The 20252-nt window shown below is 38.3% G+C and overlaps 1 protein-coding gene across 2 annotated transcripts in view; it reads left to right on the forward strand.

The window, feature by feature from the left end:
• The window catches only part of LOC143023847 (trehalose synthase/amylase TreS-like), a 138291-nt gene extending 121142 nt beyond the window's left edge, over positions 1-17149 (forward strand). For both annotated transcript variants that reach the window (XM_076182492.1, XM_076182491.1), the window contains exons 2-5: positions 11503-11838; positions 11994-12161; positions 12658-12729; positions 13107-17149. In XM_076182492.1, coding sequence (XP_076038607.1) covers positions 11527-11838; positions 11994-12161; positions 12658-12729; positions 13107-13334 — 780 coding nt within the window. In that variant the 5' untranslated portion in view covers positions 11503-11526 and the 3' untranslated portion in view covers positions 13335-17149. The remainder of the gene's footprint in view (positions 1-11502; positions 11839-11993; positions 12162-12657; positions 12730-13106) is intronic.
• The last annotated feature ends 3103 nt before the right edge of the window (positions 17150-20252 follow it).

A 20252-nucleotide genomic window follows, 5' to 3' on the forward strand; every position in this document is an offset into this window, starting at 1 on the left:
GGGAGGGAAAGATAGCTGCAGTGGGAAATGCTAAGAAAATGAGAGTGATGAGTGAGGAAAATGGAGGAGAAATAGGGAAAGATGAAGTGAAAGCAGCTGTTAAGATGATGAGAGCAGGTAAAGCATCTGGGTTGGATGGATGCCATACAGAATGTCTGAAGAAAGGAGGTACAGTTACGGTGGACTGGCTGGTGAGGTTATTTAATGTTTGTTTAAGAGAGGGTAGAGTGCCGGAGGACTGGAGGAGTGCCTGTATCATTCTGCTTTACAAGGGAAAAGGGAACAAGTGTGAGTGTAGTAGTTTCAGAGAGATCAGCTTGTTGAGTGTAGTTGGGAAGGCTTTTGAGAGGGTCTTGATTGATAGGATTAGGAGAGGAACAGAAGGAGTAATTGGTGAGGAACAGTGTGGTTTTAGGACAGGTAGAGGTTGTGTAGATCAGATTTTTGTGGTAAGACAAATATGTGAGAAAACTATAGGAAAAGGTAAGGATGTTTTTTGGGCTTTTATGGATCTGGAAAAGGCTTATGACAGGGTTGGCAGGAAGGCATTGTGGGAGGTACTGCAGATATGTGGGATAGGAGGAAAGTTGTTAAGAGCAGTCAGGAGTTTTTACGAGGGTAGTAGAGCTTGTGATAGGATTAGAAATGGAGACAGTGAATGGTTTGAGGTAAAGGTGGGACTTCGTCAGGGATGTGTTATGTCGCCCTGGCTGTTCAATCTATAGTACATGGATGGGGTAGTGCGAGAGGTGAATGCAAGGGTAGTGGGTAGGGCGATGGAGATGGTTAAAGAAAATGGAGAAAAGTGGTAAATAAGCCAGTTGTTGTTTGCTGACAATACTGCACTTGTAGCAGGATCAGAGGAGGGATTGAAGAAGTTAGTGAAGTTTGAGAAGGTGTGTGAAAGAAGGAAGCTGAAGATAAATGTGAGCAAAAGTAAGGTGATGAGATGTACAAGGGGAGAGAGTGACAGCAGGCTGGAGGTGAGCATTAAGGGAGAGCAACTGGAGGAAGTGGATAGTTTTAGATATTTGGGTGTGAATGTGGCAGGAAAGGGAGGAGTGGAGGTGAAGGTGGAATGTAGATTGAGAGAAGCAAGTAAATGCCTTGGTGAATTGAAAAGTGTAATGAGAAATAGACATCTGGGAATGGATACTAAGAGGAGGTTATATGAAGGAGTGATTGTGCCAACAGCACTGTATGGGGCAGAAACATGGAACATAAGAGAGGAAGAGAGAAGGAGTTTGAATGTGTTTGAGATGAAATGTGTTAGAAGTATGATAGGGGTTACTAGGCTGGATTGAGTGAGGAATGAGGAGGTGAGGAGGAGAAGAGGGGTGGAAAGGGAATTGGGAGATAGGGTTGATTAAAGAGTATTAGGATGGTTTGGACACATGGAAAGAATGAGTGAAGAAAGATTAGTAAAAGAAGTGTGGAAGGTAGAGGTGGAAGGAGTGAATATGAGGGGGCATCCTAGGATGAGATGGATGGATGGGGTAAAAATGGCATTACAAAATAGATGAATGTCTGTTGAGGAAGGACGGGAGAGGACAGAAGATAGGGGTGAATGGAGAAAGGTTGTGTATAGATGATGCTGTGATGCATGAGGGGGAGTGGGTTGGGGATGGGGGGTGAGGAAGTATGTATGAATAATTTGACGCAGCCCGAAGGGATTTCTCCCTGTCTTCTCCTTTTCTGCATGAGGGGATGGAGAGGGGGGGGTCACCGAATTAATGAAGTGGCCTTGCTGTGGATATGCTGTGTCTTGCGACACTGCTTCCGACCCAGGGCAGTGGACAGGATGCAGGAATGACCTGTCATCCAGGAGGTGCTAAGATGAGAAGGAGGGTGGAGGGGAGTGGAATATGTAGGGGATGGAATGGGTGGGAGTGGTTTCTATGCCTTTTTCTATTTTGGTCTCTTTTTATTTGGTCTCTTATTTCTTTCTGTGTTACCTCTATTTCTTTCATTTTGGGGGATCTTTCTCATTGTCCATCTTCCCAAATTTGTGAGCTCTCAATTGTAAAAACAGACCTGAAATATCTGATCATAACTTCAGCCATTTCTTTGTCATCTATGTATTCTTTATCTCCTTCACGCAGTTTCACTATTTTGTGTTTGTCTTTTAATTTATCATTTACATATCTGTAAAAGAGTTTGATGAGATGTACAAGGGGTGAAAGTGGGAACAGACTGGAAGTGAGCATTAAGGGAGAGCAACTGGAGGAAGTGGATAGTTTTAGATACTTGGGTGCAAATGTGGCAGGAAAGGGAGGAGAGGAGGTGGAGGTAGAATATAGATTGAGAGAAGTGAGTAAATGCCTTGGTGAATTAAAAAGTATAATGAGAAATAGACAATTGGGAATGGATGCTAAGAGGAGATCGTATGAAGGAGCGATTGTGTCAACAGCACTGTATGGGGCAGAAACAGAGAACATAAGAGAGGAAGAGAAGGAGTTTGAATGTGTTTGAGATGAGATGTCTGAGAAGGTATGGAAGGCAGATGTGGAGGGAGTGAACATGAGAGGACGTCCTAGGATGAGATGGATGGATGGGGTGAAGGGGGCTTTGGGGAAGAGGGGAATGTCTTTTGAGGAAGGACGGGAGAGGACAGAAGACAGGGGTGAATGGAGAATGATTGTATATGGATGATGTTGTGATGCATGAGGTGGAATGGGTGAGGGGATGGGGTGTGTGTGAGGTAGTATGTGTAAGCAAAATGTGACACAGCCCAAAGGGATTTCTCCCCATCTGCTTTTCTGCATGGGGTGACGGAGAGGGGGGGTCGCCAATTTAATGAAGCGGCCTTGCTGTGACTTGCAACACTGCCTCTGACCCAGGGCAGGGGACAAGACACAGGGATGACCCATCATCCAGGAGGTGCCAAGATAAGAGGGAGGGTAGAGGGTGGAGGGGAGTGGAATGTATTAGGGATGGAATGGGTGGGAATGATTTTTTTTTTTTTTCTGCAGAAAAAGCCCTTGATATATGTATGTAAAAGAGTTTAGGTTTATCCTTGCATTTGTCTATAACAGCTTTTTCATAGTTTCTTTTTTCTTTCCTACATATATTCACATATTCGTTCCTAAATTTATATATGTTTGCCATTTGGGCAAGAGTGTGCTCAGTGAATGTACATACATATGCAGACAGGCAAATATACACTCATTGCTTGTGTATGCACATGGACACCTCAGTGCATGGACATTCCTGAACACACAAGCACACATATGCATGTACTTTTGTGTTCATTTGTGTACATGCACACTTACAAATGGGCACACACGTGAGTACAGCATTGGGACGAAGGAAGTGAAGTGTGATCTCCCCCATGAGGGAAATAACAATAACACAAAAAGAAATAATGGATCAATTAACGGACCTTGACATTAAGAAATCACATGGCCGGGACAGAATTGCAAATTTCATACTAAAAGGATGTAAAGAAGAACTAATGGACAAAATATACAACATAATAAGTTCCTCATGCAAAGAAAGAAAAATACCAAAAGACTGGAAAAATGCCAACATTGTACCAATATATAAAGGAGGAAACAAGGAAGAACCAACTAATTACAGACTGCATTGTACACAATCATGCATGCCAACAACACAATATACATTTTATAAGGGATTTTTAGGAAAAACCCATTCCAGCTGTGTCGTTCCTCAGGAAGACCGGATTGTTCAGCCTGACAGTCTAGGGAAGGACGACAACAACATCTACGACAAAGTCACTTCACTTTCATGACAGCCTCTTTCCTCGTCCCCTCATGCGGAAAATAGAAAAGACAGGGAGAAATCTTTTTGGGCTTCATCTAAATATCTATTCACAACTATCCTCCACACAGTCTATCCTTGCCTCCTCCCTTCCTTGCTCAACAGACATTCCTCTCTTGCTCAAAGCACCTTACACCCATCCATCCATCACATCCTTGGTCGTCCCCTCAGGTTCATTCCATCCACTTCTGGTTTCCATACCTCATTTGCTAATCTTTCTTCACTCATGTGTCCAAACCATCCCAGTGCTCTTTCATCAGCCCTATCTGCCATCTCCCTTTCCACCCCCACTCTCCTCCTCACCTCATTTCTTTTTCTATCCAACCATGTCACTCCAACCATACTTCTCACACACTTCATCTCAAGCACATTCAAACTTCTCCTATCTGCCTCTCTTAAAATCCAAGTCTCCACCCCATACAGTTTCATAGGCATGATCATCTCTTCATATAATCACTTTGCATCCATTCCTAAATCCTGATTTCTCATGACACTTCTCAGTCCCCCAAGACATTTACTGGTTCTCTCAATCTGCACTTTACTTTCACCCCTACTCCATTTCCTGGTACATGTGACCCCAAATACTTACAACTATCCACTTCCTCCAGCCTCTCTCCTTTAACCTCTTCAATATGAATCAAATTCTCATGTGCAGTATTGAATGTCTGATATACAATGATTTGATGATGCATCACAATACTCATGTTATGAAATATAAAGTCACTGCTGATTTACTTGTTCTCTTTCACTCTGAGTAATAATAATCACAGAAAAAGTGATCAAGCCAGTTCACAGAATTAGGGGGTCACTCAGCTACAACTACAAAATAAATATAATCAGGAAGCCAATGCCGACATCCTTGTATATCCACTTGCGCCTCATGACGCCTATGTAGGCATCATCATACGGAAGAGGTTAAGGCTTACCTTCAACTCACAGCCACTCTCTCCCTCTCACGTGGTACATCTCATCACCTTACTTTTACCCACATTTACCTTTAACTTCCTCCAATTGCATACCTTCCTGAACTACGTCACTAACTGCCTTAATCCCTACTCTGACCCCACCACAAGCACAGTGTTGTTTCCAAACAAAAACTGGCTCATCTACCATTTCTCTCTGCTAACTCTATCTCCAATCCTTTGCCCATTCCCCTCCTATTTACCTCCCATACCACCCCTTCCAGGCACCCATGGAGCAGCTATGGTGACATGACACAGCCCTGATGCAGCCCTACCTTTATTTCAAACCACTCGCTCTCTCTATTTCCAGTCCTAACACAGGCTCTACTACTCTCATAAAGAATCTTGGCTGCCCATAACAGGTTTTCTCTAATCCCATGTAGCTGCAATACCTCCCACAGTGACTTTCTGTCTACACTGTTAAGCTTTTTCCAAATCTATATATAGGCCAAAAAACATCCTTACCATTTACCAAAGCCCTCTCACAAATCTGCCTTACCACAAAAATCTGATCCATACATCTTCTTTTTTAAACCCATACTGCTCCTCGTCAGTTACTCCTTCTGTTCCTTCCCTAATCTTCTCAGTTAAAACCTCCTCTTAAGCCTTTCCAAATGCGCTCACAAACTGATCCCTCTAAACCTACCACAATTACATTTGATTCCTTTTCCTTTGTAAAGTGGAACTATATAGGTACTCCTCCAGTCCTCCCAGCATTCCCATCCCTTAGACACACATTTGTTATTTGAAACCAATTAAAAACAAGGAATTACCTTAACTCTAACCTCCCTTATTTCCATTGTTCTTAATGGGGAAATTATGATTAATTATGCAATATCCACTTAGGCAAGGTTTTTAGGAATGTATTCCTTATGTAATGGAGAATTACCTGTATTACATTTCACATTAAAACACTTAAAGGAGTTACCTGTTGGATATGTGTGGTCGATGGTTTGATGCAGCCTAAAAGGGATTTCTTCCCATCATCTCTATTTTCTTCATGAAGGGATGGAGAGGAGGGGTCGCCAATTAAGTGAAGCAGCCTTGCTGTGGATGTACTGTGTCTTGCTGCATTACTTCTAACCTGGGCAGTGGGCATGAGACAGGGATGACCCTTCATCCATGAGAAGCTAAGAGGGAAATAAAGGTGGTGGGTGGGAGTGGAATGGGTGGGAGTGGATGCCTGCCTTTGACTAGCTACCTTCCATATAAGGGGAAAGAAGCCTTTGGTATATAGATAGACAGACATATTGAGCATGAGGAGACAGAGTGTGTGTGTGTGGGGAGGGGGGCACTGTGTAAGTGAGAGCCCCTGCTGTGGATGTGCTGTGTCTTGCTGCATTGCTTCCAATCCAGGCAGTGGGCAAGAGATGGAGATGACCTTTCATCCATGAGAAACTAAAACAAAAGGGAAACAAGGGTGGTGGTTAGGAGTGGAATGGGTGGGAGTGGTTTTGTGTCTTTGACTTGGCTGCTGCCCCTATAATTGTGAAGAAGTCCTTGGTGTACTCGTATAGATAGATATACAATAGAAGCCCGATGTAACGGATATCAATTTAGCGGAAGCTCAAATTAGCGAACTGCAAATAGCAATAACGAAAATGCTCAACTTAGCGGAAATGGTCCACAAAGTTGACCATTTTCCGCTAGCTGGCCAGACGCGTGTCTACGGAAATAGCTCAGTTTAGCGGGAACGGTCCTCTAAGTTGAGCGTTTTCCGTCAACTGGCCACATGCGTGTCTCAGAGTCCAATGTTACTAGATGTTACCAGATTGTGGTGGTGGAGTCAAGGAAAAATTTATAATTTAGTATTTTGGAGGTATATATATATATATATATATATATATATATATATATATATATATATATATATACGTACTATAATATATATACAATAATATATAATTCAGTATATGTATAAAGTATAATTGTAGCAGAAATATATTCAGGTAGAAATAGATGGTCTAATAGGAAAACAAAACAATGAAACCGTAAGTTGATGGGGAAATTCAAAATCAGTACGCGAGAGTAATCACCATGAAAAACACTTGTATAACAACGAACTACGTTTTCTGCAACAACACAACAATAACGCTCACTATCCAAAAACCAACTGCCCAGTCCTATTAATCGCTAGAATTATGTACATAGAACCAAACACGAAGCTATGACTAATATTCCCCGAAATTCACAGACAGCTCATATCATTGTTACATGACACACACACACACACACACACACACACACACACACACACACACACACACACACACACACACACACTTTCAACGAACGGACGGCTTGAAGAACGTTCTGAAGAAAAGTGCAGATTGTGGATCCCAACGCAAAGAGAAGTGCCTTTTTGTATTTACAGGGTGGGGGGAAATTGCTCGTGGGGTAGTGGGAAAGTAAGGAAAGAGGAGAAGGGGAGGGATTGCTGGGGAAATGGAAGGTAATGAGGAAGTAGAGGACTTGGTCCTAACAGACCGCCGAAAAGTAAACAAGCGACCGCAAGACGAGCTGGAGGATGACATGTCTAATAGGAATGTAAAGATTAGAAGTATAGATAGGAGCAATACATTAGAAAGTGATGAGAATATTTTCAAGGGATTTAAAGGGGGTGGGGGGGACACAACCCCCCCCCGACTGACAAGACTAGAGGAGAAGGTTGATAAGGTGATCGAGGACTTGGAGCGTAGGTTAGGTCATATGAACACCATTTTACAAAGAATTGAAAGATTGGAAGAACTAGAAAAGGCGAATAAAAACTTAACTGATGAAATAGAAGACCTAAAAAGACAGTTAAGAAATGTAAAGGAGGAGAATGAGGAATTGAAGAATATAAAGAAAACAGAGAAACAATAGCTAAAGAAAGTAAAAATTGGAAGAAAACCCAAGAAGGAAATAAGGTTTCATTCACTGACATAGTCAAACAGCAATTGAAAGAACATACTGAAGACTCAGTTATTAAAGTGATGAGACAGAAGGAGAATATAGTAAGAGACTTAGCAGACAAAAAGAAATGTATAATTATATTAGGAATGGAAGAGAAACACAACACAGATAGAACCACAAGAATCAAAGAGGAAAATGAAAAAGTAAGCCAATTACTAGAATCAGTTCAGGAAGATGAACCAGAAATTATGAAACAAATCGAAGAGAAATTTAGACTCGGAAAGTATAGTACAGACAAGACCAGACCAATTAAGATTAAATTCAGGTCACAAACAACGGCAGAGAATATCTTATCCAAAACAGGGAAACTAGCAACAAGTGAACAATATAAAAAGGTATGGATAAAAAGAGAAATGAATAAAGAGGAAAGAGAGGAAGAAAAGCAGAAAAGAATTGAAGCTAAGGCAAAAAACGAGAACAGAACGGAGTCAGAGAAAGAGAGATTCTATTGGAGAGTAGTGAACATGAAACTAAGGAAGTTCGACATACAAAAGAAAAACATAAGGGAAACAGAGAACACAATGGAAGTGGCAGAAAACTAAGAGTGTCTTACACAAATATAGATGGATTAATAACAGGATTGAATGAACTGAATGATTATTTGAAAGAAAAAGAACCGGACATAATGGGAATTGTAGAAACAAAATTAAAAGGCCCACTACCACCCAACAGTGTAGGACATGATGCATACAATTATTGGATTAGAAACAGAGAGAAAAAGCAAGGGGGTGGAGTTATGTTCCTGACTAAGAAGGATATAAACGTGAAAGGTGTCATATATGGAAAGAATACAGTAGAGATGATTATGATAGAAGTGGAAGACAGAGATAAGAAGAGCAGAAAATTTGTGATCAATTATGTGCCTCCAAAAACAGCCTCATGGGAGGAGAGTGAACATAAAAGTATGTTAGAGGACACAAAGATAGCATTAACTAAAATAATGGAAGACGGAGGAAGAATAGTTATGATGGGCGACTTTAATTGCAAAGAAATCTGCTGGGAAGAAATGACAGTAAAGAGTGGAGACGGCTCATGGGGAAACGCTCTACTCGAGATGGTTACTGACCATACAATGACACAATGGATACAAGAGAACACTAGGTATAGAAATGAAGAAGAACCATCGAGGCTAGACTTAATAATTACATCTGAACCTAGAATAGTGGACAAGATTGAATATAAAACACCAATAGGTAAAAGTGACCACATATTGATTGAACTGGAACTTAATGAAGAAAAATATATGAAAAGAAATGAACAATATAGAAAAGGAAGAATGATGTATGAAAAAACAAACTTTGATAAAATAAGAGAATTCTTTCAACAAGAAAACTGGGAAGAAATATACAAAGAAGAAACATCAGTGGAAGAGAAATGGAATATTTTGACAAAAATTTACAAAAAAGGAGTGGAAAAGTATGTCCCAAGACAAAAACAAGAAAAAGAATATGTAAAATGCTGGTACAACAAAAGTTGTAGGGAGTTAAAAGACAAAAGAGACAAAGCCTGGACCAGATGGAAAAAAGACAGAAGACCTGAAAAATGGAAAATATATACTGGTTATAGAAATGAATATGTACAAATGTGCAGAGAGGAAAAGAGAAAATATGAAAAAGATGTCATAGAAAAGTGTAAAGATCAACCAAAACTATTCTACAGATTTGTAAACAATAAACTGAAAAACAAACAAGACTTGGAGAAATTAAGACAAGGGGAGTTGAATACACTGAGGAAATGGAAATGGCGGAAATTATGAACAAACATTTTAAATCAGTGTTTACAAGGGAGAACATACAACCTGAAGAGATTGAATGGAAAGAGAAAGTCCCCCCTATGGAAGAAATAGAAGTAACAAAGAATGAAATATTGACACACTTGAGTAATCTTGATGTCAGAAAATCGCATGGACCAGATGAAATAGCAAACTGGATTCTGAAAGAATGCAGGAATGAACTGGCAGACAAAATACATAGCATAATAAGCAGTTCCTTGAAAGAAGGAAAAGTTCCAGAAGATTGGAAAAAAGCAAATATAGTACCTATATATAAAGGAGGAAATAAAGAAGAACCTACCAACTATAGACCAGTCTCTCTAACAAGTACAATAGCAAAAATTTGTGAAAGAATTATCAAAAGTAGATGGGTAAAATACTTGGAAAAAAACAACGTACTAAATCCAAGGCAATTTGGATTCAGACAAGGACGATCATGCGTCACCAATTTAATATGTTTCTATTCAAGGCTAATAGATATAATACAAGAAAGAGATGGATGGGCTGATTGTGCATTTCTAGACCTAAAAAAAGCTTTTGACAAAGTACCACATAAGAAGTTGCTTAAGAAATTAGAAACTGAAGGAGGAATACAAGGTAAATTACTAAATTGGATGGAAGACTTTTTGCAAGAAAGAAAAATGAGAGTAGTGATAAGAAACCAGCACTCAAAATGGAATGAAGTAATAAGCGGTGTCCCGCAGGGAACAGTTCTGGCCCCAATAATGTTTGCTATATATATTAATGATATGGATGAAGGAATTGAAAGCTATATGAGCTTCTTTGCAGATGATGCAAAACTACTGAAAAGAGTGAAAACTGAAGAAGATTGTGAATCACTACAGAGAGATCTAAATAAAGTACAAGAATGGAGTAGGAAGTGGGAGATGGAGTTCAATACAAAAAAGTGTAGTATAATGGAATTTGGAAAAAGCAAAAACAGAATAACAGGATCATATAATTTGGGAGAAGAAGGAATAAAAAAAGTAGAAAATGAGAAGGACCTGGGAGTCATTGTTATGAATAATATGTCACCTGAGAAACATATAAATAAGATTTTTGGAGAAACTTATAATTTAATAAGAACAATCAAAGTGGCATTTACATACCTGGATGAAGAAATGGTGAGGAAAATCCTAATCACCCTGATAAGACCAAGATTGGAATATGCAGCAACGATATGGTCACCAAGTACAAAAAAATGTATAAAAAAACTTGAAAGAATACAAAGAGCAATTACAAAACTGGCACCAACACTCTCAAAACTATCATATGAAGAGAGACTACAAAAACTTAAACTACAGACACTAGAGCAAAGAAGAGAGAGAGGAGATTTGATAGCTATTTACAGAATCATGAAAGGCATAGAAATTACTGATAGAGAGAATCTGATAAAATGGGATGACAGAAATACAAGAGGACACGGAAAGAAAATAAAAAAAGACAGCTATAGAAGAGATTTGAAAAAGAACAGCTTTCCTCACAGAGTAATAGACAGTTGGAACAAGTTAGATGAGAAAGTGGTGTGTGCAAAAACAATACATGAATTTAAAAATAGTTTAGATAAAATGAGATATGAAGACGGGACCCCACGAGCATAGCTCCCCTTCCCGTAAAATACAACTAGGTAAATACAACTAGGTAAATACACACACACACACACACACACACACACACACACACACACGTTGCAACAAAGTACTGCACATTGCTGTTCGTTTGCAATTCACGATTGTGCTGCCTATAATTCACTTACAATAATATATATACTGTAAGTGTGTGTGTGTACAGTAGGGAATTTTTAGGTACGTATTATTTTTACAATCTGCTCTGGCAACACTGTTACACCAACGCTCACTCGCTCAATTTAACGGAAAATTCACTTTAGCGGACTGGACCTTGGCTGAATTAGTTCGTTAAATCGGGCTTCTACTGTATTGAGCAATGTATTACCTCATAGTTTGTTCACTAGATTTAATGTTTATGTACATTTATATGATGAATTATAGAAAATAATGTATATATGTGATTCAGGTACCTGTAGGGTTTTTGGAGAAGATGCGTGAGTTTGAATTCCCTCATCTGGATCGCCTCATCACAATCGTGGACTTGATCGATGCCCCACTGGACATGAGTGGCATTGAAAAGCTTCCAGAACGGATCCAGTCTGTGGTGGCTTGGGATGCCCACCAGTCTTTCCCATGGATCAACTGGCATGTTGCTACTTTGGCTGCTGGCCACTCGAGTCCTGGTGCACAACACTATAGCTCCATTGGGGCTACCATATTTCTCTTGACTTTGCCTGGCACTGTCTCTGTTCATTATGGAGATGAAATCAACCTCCATGGCCCTAAGCAAGGGAAAGTGGAGGTAAGAAATTGCTTTGAAGTTAGGTGGTGCAAGGGAACATCTTTTTACAGAGTAACTCATTTATTCATGTATCTAGGAATTAGAATGAATATATATTTTTTTCCTGTTAAAGTGTCATTTAACATTGGTTTTAATTCCTATGGTTTATATTACAGCCACATAACTGGACTTCAATTATGCAGTGGACAGACCAAAAATTTGCAGGCTTTAGCACTACAGATCCATGGAAAAGCCTTAGTCCTGGATGGGATTTTAACAATGTCTACAATCACAACCACACAATAGAACCAGTTAGGCAGATGATAAAACTCCGGCAAGAAAAGGTGCTTTTCTAGTTATGTTCCTCTAGTCAATCAACCACCACCCACAAAGCAAGTTGGATGGTCATAAAAGTAAAATCCTCCCCACTCTTTTTGCTTCTGTCATATGCATCCATTTTACTTTTTTCTGCTTAAACCATGCAAAAATTGCACCTCACCTCTTTTCCAGCATAACTCTTCATCCCTAATGCATCCCTCTTAAGGAGTAGGTCATTTTTTTGTCCATGCATTCCTCTGCAGCTGTCATTCATACATTTTGACTTGTTTAGTATCCTCACTGTGTGCTCTTATAACATCATTTATCCTATCCACCTACTTTACCCTTTGTCTATCCAAGTGAGATGCTTGTTTTTTAATAGTTTAGCAGCACTGAACCTTAGTCTCGGATATTATTCACCAAAAGATGTGTTGGTCATTGTATAATACATGTATACCAAAATCTAGATTTATTTTAAAAGTTAGTTTTATGTAGAGAGGTTTAATTGATTTTATTTTACAGGTTCCAATATATGTTAATGGGATCTTTAACTATGAAGGTGATTATCACCCAACAAAATCAACAAATTACAAGGTAAGAACCTTTGTTATGGAAACTGATATTACACATAATTACACATAATTACACATAATCTTTTTAACCTACAGATTTTATTCATATCTCCAGATGAATCACTCGGATGCTTTAGTTCTCTTCCAGGAGATCTGTGGCCACCAGTTCAGCCTATAAGTGACTCAATGAAGTGATTATGTAGCTCAATCAATCAATTTTGTGTTGCTATCTAGAAAGAGTGAATGTAGGACAGTGTAATACAAAGTACTCTGTGGTGGTTATATCTAGTTTCATGAAGAATACACTTTTATTTACAACATAACTGAGACCATGAGAAATAGTCATCAGTATGCCTAGGCAAACCAATGCTAATATGTGTTGTGTATGTATTTATACAGATGAGGATTGCAAGAGATGGCCTGGTAGTACTTGACCGTTTCTACCCACGGCGTCACCAGTATGCTGTCATCTCTAATCTAAGTCCACAGCTGCTGGATGCGGATATATCTCACCTTTACTATGGTGGAGCTGTTGCAGTGTCATCCCATGATAAGGAGGGTTACCTTATCTTTAAGAATGTCACTTTGGCACCTGGGGAAGGACTTCTTTGTATTTTGGACAAGTAACAGCAGACTCTTGTGGGATTGAATATTGAAAAAGTGTGCGTGTTAAGCATAATGGCTATATTTTCATGATCTTTATGAACTGTAGGGTTTCTCATGACTGCACCTGTGGTATAAGGCTGTCAACAGCTGTGCAGTGAATTGTTTGTTGTCTCTTTTTAAGGAAAGAGGGTGAGGGTATTTGCTGAAGATGGTTATGACAATATTGTATATTTTTTACAGGTTCATGTGACAACATTTATAGAACAAAATGATATGACTGTTGAAAAAGAATTAAGTTGCTCAGGGTATAATTGCACAATACCTTGAAATATTATATGAAATAGATTGAAATATGCTATTAGTATTCTTTTATGAAGTAGGAAGGTGGAAAGAAGGATAGCATGAAGCCATTTTGTTTAAGGGAAGATGGAGGAAAAACTAGTCAAACCTGTACAGCAGAATATTTAATCTTTTGAGTTTTACTTGTTTCCTTACTATTTCATAGGGAATTGAGAATAATGATAATAATTATTGCCTTGGGTTTCACTGACTGGAAACCTACTGTAGTAAAGAGTGAGCTTTGGGCTTTCCCATAGATCTGAGAAGAAATAGACTGATGTAATTTTTTAATTTCTTTATTTTATTTCTTTATTTATTTATTTATTTTTTTATATATTTATTTATTATTTATTTATTGATTTTCTTTTCTTTTTCTTTTTTGTGGGTCTGTTGCCTGTTATCATGAGGTGGGGAGCAGTTACCGATTGTCAGCTCCCCTCATGTGAGAATGTTGAGAAACGGTAATCAAAGTTGATAGAGCTTTTAAGATTGGTCTGGAGACAGAGCGCCCTTTGGAGCTACACTTCCAGATGGAGGTGAAGGTATCAATGGGATATGAAGGCAGGTGGCAGGGAGACCATTATTTTTGACATCCATTTCCCTGGACCACCATATATTGTAACAAATGTCTTGTGTGAAGAGTTTGTTCAGTTTGAATGCTTATTAGTCTTGTCTGTTCAGTAATGGTATTTTATGCCAAGTCCCATTAAAAAGAAAATAAAAAAGTGCTGTAACTGTTTTCAAGTGGAATTTACTAGGTGGATACTGATACTGATGGGTTTGTGAATGGGAGTGGAGTGGGTGGGGATAAAATGGGTGGGAGTGGAATTATGCCTTTTGACTTTGGCTACCTCCCTTTAAAGGGGAAAAAAGCCCTTAGTATTATGTATGTAGATACTGATGCATTCATGTCTTTAGTACGGGTTGATTTTAGGAGGTGCTGAGATAGGAAGGGCATTGAATAGTAATTAATGTGTATGAAGTTGGTGTGTGTGTGTGTTAATGTGTCCATCTCCTGTGTAGGAGAAAAAGTAGCCTACAGTATTTTTTCAGCCTCGGAGTCTCCTGAGAAAGCCGACAACAGCCATCAGTAGAGGTGATATATTTCAAACTGGAGTGTTTTAAGTTAACATGAAAGCTATTGTCTAAGAAAGAAAAGGGTGTTTAGAATAACTTGTTTTTGTGCTGTGGTCTAGGTGGAAAAGGATATATGCAAGTTAACAGATTTGTCACCAATATGGAGTGCTTGTAACTGAAGATATTCTGGTTAAGGGATGAATTATCCATAGACGATGTACTTTTTATTGCAAATACCAGCAGATTCCCTGAATTTTATTACTCGTTTTTGTCTTTATATGTGGTGATGTTGTTGAAAATAAGTGTTGTTATTGTTTTCAAAACTTGTGGATGCTTTGTGTGTGTGTATGTGTGCATGTGTATGTCTGTATGTGTAGGACAAAGAGTACATCATGTATTTTTGTTATTTTAGAAAGTAATTCTTTCCTTAAGTTGATGTACTTCATAGGTATTTGTTCAGGCTAAGACCAGATGATGTTACTTAGTTCATGGGTGAACTTAGGACAAAAGGACAGGTTTAGGGGGTGGAGGGGTTCTTTATCTATTAAGAATCCCTTTTTGTCCTAATTTCATCCCACAACTGAGTAAATTATCAAATTTTTGCCTGGAGGAAGAAAAATAAATAAATAAATTGAAAATAATAAATGTATATACTCCCTCGAGCTCTATCCACATGAGCATGCAGTGCCTGTAGACACAAGTGAGAAATTTGTTTTATTATGGATGAAGGTAGAATCTATCACACAATGAATTTCTAACTTGTGTATGCAAGCACTGCTTATGTGGATGGGGCTTAAAATAAATGGGTTAATATTTATACTTGCCATGGTGCAATAATGAGGCTTTGTATATTTTTATCACTATTATATTGTATATTTTCACTATTCTAATCAAAAACAGTATTCAGCATTCTGAATGAACATAACAGTTTACAGTTTTTCTTTTCTTTTTAAGAGTAAAAAACCTCATCACCAAAATTGTCACAAAAAAGTATATTTTGTTAGATATATGTTGCTTGCCCATAGATCCCCAGTTTTACTTTGTTTAAAGAAAATTGGAAAATTATTTACAATTGTACCTAACTCTATATAATCTAAATTGAATGTAATTGGAATTTTTGGTTCATCATTAATACTCAGGAGGCCAAGTGCAATGCAGAGCAGAAGTACTGACTCTGCTAAAAGTATAAGGAGAATTGCAAGTTTACTTCCTTGTGGGTTTGATGATGTTGTTTAAACCAGGAATAGTTTAAATTGCTGAAGTTCTCTCAATATATCCTACTTTCTATTCTTTTTTATGACAAGGAAAGGTAACTACATCTGTATGTGATAAGAGTTGTTGTAGTTCATTAATATATAGTGATGAGTATTTAAAAAACTTTTATACATGTCATTAATGCCTTATTCCCAAAAAGTGCACATCTTAACAAGGTGAATTTCAAGGGTGAGGTAATTTTATTTATCAGTTGTTATAAGACCACTGTACAGCTGGATTCCAAAGTTTGGCTACTGTTGTGTGGCATCTTTATCTACAAATGGATGACACCAGATGATATTGTCCTTATTTTGGCAATATTTCAAGACAGAACTCTTTATCAGATATATTTGTAACACTGGAAGCAGTGATTTTGACACCATCTTTTACCAAGGTTTTAGGGTGGGTGTATGCTTGGCTTGGCATAAGGGGGAGAAGGCCTTTTGGCATGTATGTATAATAGCAAAGGAGGTACATATGGTCACTGCACAGTGGAATCTGGCTGCACATAATAGCTTACATTGAAGAGGGTGTTATTTTATAATTAGAATAAACACTCTTGTATAAGAATTCCATAAATTATGGATGTATGAGACTAAGTATCACACTGTTTTGGCTCAGAAATGGAAGTTTGACAAGTATGGAATAATAACAACAAGAACAACTGTTACCTCAAGTTTTACTGACTGGAAAGTTGCAGCACCACAATCACTGGCAACAGTCCTGGGGCCTTCCCATCACTCTGTGTGAGAAGAAACTTTGGACTGTTGTGTTGTTGTAGTGTGTGACATTTTCTGTGTTACGGACTTGTAGGAGGAGAGCATTCACTGGAGTGAAATGTTGAAGTTGAAATTGATAAGAGATCTTGGACCTAGTCTGGAAAGTGTCTGTCCATTGGAGTTGCACCTCTAGATGGAGGTGATGATGGTGACATGTTCTGAAGATGGGCAGCAGGGAGACCGTTATCCCTTTGATGTCCGTCTGGCAGGTACTTGTCAGAGTATTTAGTGGTGCTCTTGGTGTACATTAACAAGACCTTACTTCGTCATCCATCTGGAGTTGTCATGCAGGTCATACCATCAGTACCTGTCACTACCAGGAATCAAGTCATAGATACAAAGTTTGTTGGTTGTGATATTTTCCCACAATAAAAGGTATAAAAATTGTATATTTTTATTTTGTCTCCTTATTAAACCTTTGGCCATCTTTTAAACCTTTAAGAAACACAGCACACCCACCGCACTACATAGCAGAACATCCACACATACTAAGATATTGCTCACTGCTCCATCAATAAACTGACTAAAAGACAATACATTGTTGCGTGCCAGACCCCTTCATGTCCATTCATCTGAATCTTCTCTCCCTTGAAAAGACAGAGTCCACCTAGCCAGATTGCAGTGTGGCCACCATCTAGCCCTTCTAAGCTACCAGAGGAGGAAACTAACAATGTATATCCATTTCCATTAGTATGTGCAACTCAAATATGTTCAATATTGGGTGTCATGATACAATTACTGACACCTTTTCATTAGGTTATCGGTATTATATATATATATATATATATATATATATATATATATATATATATATATATATATATATATATATGAATACATATATATGTGTGTGTGTGTGCGCGTTCATGTGTCTGTGTGTGTGTGTGTGCGTACGTGCGTGGGTGTGGGTGTGCTTGCGTGTGTGTGTGTTTGTGTGGATGTGTGAGTCTATCGGCGAGTACCACAAAATCCAATATTAGGACTTATTTGCTTGTCTTTTTTCAATGCCAGGAATATGGAAGATTGAGTAACGCTGATTCACCAAAGTAGCTCAATGTGGCGAACTAATAAGAACATTTAGACATACAAATGTCACGTACCATGTGTTCTAAATGGAATGATAAATAGCGTAATAAGAATATAAATGATAATCACAAAACGAGAAGATAGTGTTTATGTATTTGAGGAAAGACTATGCATCTGTGGCCAATTTATTGAATGTAATGAGTTAATGAATTTGATAGTTATAAAAGTAAACTTGGTGAATGCTATATGAATTATGTTTGTGCGTGCAACAAGTTACTTTGAAATTGTACCTGTATATACAGTATATATAAATGATAAGCTTAAGGCATATAACAAATATAGAATAAAGGAGTTAGTGAAGCTGATAGTTATAAAAATAAAGTTGATAAATGCTATGTCAATTGTGTTTGTGCGTCCAATAAGTTACTTTGAAATTGTAGCTGTACATACAGTATACAAATGATAAGCTTAGAATATATAAGAAATGTAGAATAGAGGAATATGTGTACATGTTAAGATATGCATATATACATAAAGTTGATGAATCCTACAACGATTATGTTTATGCATCCAATAAGTTGTTTTAAAATTGTAGCTTTACATACAATATAGAAATGATGAACTTAAGAAATGTAGAATATATTTGTATATGCAAAGATATATCTATATGCATATATTGGTGATGCGTGGGAGGCAGGCAGGAGATTATTTTTCAGTCATGTTGTGTGTGCAAGTTATGACAGCTAAGAAGCGGAGAGGGGAAGAAGTAAATCTCCAAGATTGATTGATTGGGAAGTTAAAATGAAGAGAAAAGACAAAAGGCTGAAGACAAAGAAAAAAAAGTGATAGTTGGTGCTGCCGCGATCAGAAAGTAGAGAAATGGAAGGAGAGTAATTATTACACGTAGATAAGTTGCATATACATTTGGTGATACATGGTGACTTGCGAGTCCTGAGAATGAGAGATACAGTCAAAGACTTAGCATATATAGAGCGAGGTGCGTGAGTGGTGTATTTATATGTTTGGAAGTGGTGAGTTGGCAGTGAGGGTGAATGAATTAATGAGATGGAAATGATGGTGAATGAAGTGTTGTGTTGAGACGTTGGGTCGTGCGTTGCATTTGTGAGATTTGATGTTTTTGTATGTTTGACAGCGGTAGGTAGGGGTTGTGGTTGGTAGCCATTGTTAGGTAGGATAAAGGAGATGTAAAGAGCAGCAGCAGCAGGAGGAGGAGGAGGCATATTGGTCGTTACGAGGGGGGTGGGGGGCTGCTTGCGAATTGAATGGGGGTGTAAGGAGTGTCAAGTGTCAAGAACCACTGACTTACTTTAAGTGTCAATTGTATTTAAAGTTACCACTTGAAGAGGTAGTTTGTTGGAAAGATTTACGATGCGGTTAAAGAAAAGATTGCTTGGTGTTTGATCTGTTATGGACTCTTTTGTAGCCATGATTATTTCTTGTGATACTAGTACTACGGGCCACAATAAAATAATGGTCTATATTGATATTAAGGAAGCCATGAATAAGTTAGATAGGCTTAACGCTCTTGATAGGGTTTATTTATTACGAGGTCGATAAGTATTTGTGGCGAAGCTGGTTTAGATTGACCAAGAATCCTAGGACAGAGCAGACAGAGAAAGTGGAATATGAGCCGTTTGTTTGTAGTTAAATTGGTATAAATGAAAGCAAAAATGTAGGACAGAAAGAGAAGAGAGGATAAATAGATACCAACAGCAGCATCTGGTGTTCCCAGGCGGTCGTCGTCACCCATCCAAGTACTAACTAACCAGACCCAACGCTGCTTAATTAACTTGGCTGATCGGACGAGAAGCGGCGTGTGTCTTCAGCCGTTGGCGCCTATAGTCATATCTTTTCTCAAACTAAAGAACATTTTGTGCCTACTTGTACACTATCACAACCTTACTTTGCTTCATTTTTGACACCATAGCATTAATGACCAACAATTGTCTATTGTCTACGTCCCAAGTGTCGTCTCTTTCTTTTCTCCTTTTCACTTTTATTTCTTCCTTACTTGCTACACTGATCATATCAACCATGCCTTAAAGTAGTCTCTCTTCCTTGTTTAGCTAAATCATCAGCTACATCATTGACATATATTCCACACTGTAATGGTGCTATCCATACAAAAGTTACATTGGTTGCATGTCCTTCATTAACTTTTGATTTACACTTAAAAACAAGACGGCTGTCATCACTGGAGTTTTGAATCAAATGCAAGTAATGCACTCTCACTATCTACAAATAGATATAATGATGACCGTCCTCTGTTGGAGGTTATTTTTCAATTTTGATGTATTGCATGTCATTGTGCTGCAGTTCTACCTTCTATTCTTTTGGAATATCGCTCTTCATTACTTATACGATATTCATACAGTTCCCTGGTCACAATAGCACATCCAGCTTTTTGGCCGACAACAGACCCATGACACCAAATATTGATTAC

This window comes from Oratosquilla oratoria, unplaced genomic scaffold (assembly GCF_046742065.1).
Source record: "Oratosquilla oratoria isolate Oo_2021 unplaced genomic scaffold, ASM4674206v1 SCAFFOLD66, whole genome shotgun sequence".
Classification (NCBI taxonomy): domain Eukaryota; kingdom Metazoa; phylum Arthropoda; class Malacostraca; order Stomatopoda; family Squillidae; genus Oratosquilla; species Oratosquilla oratoria.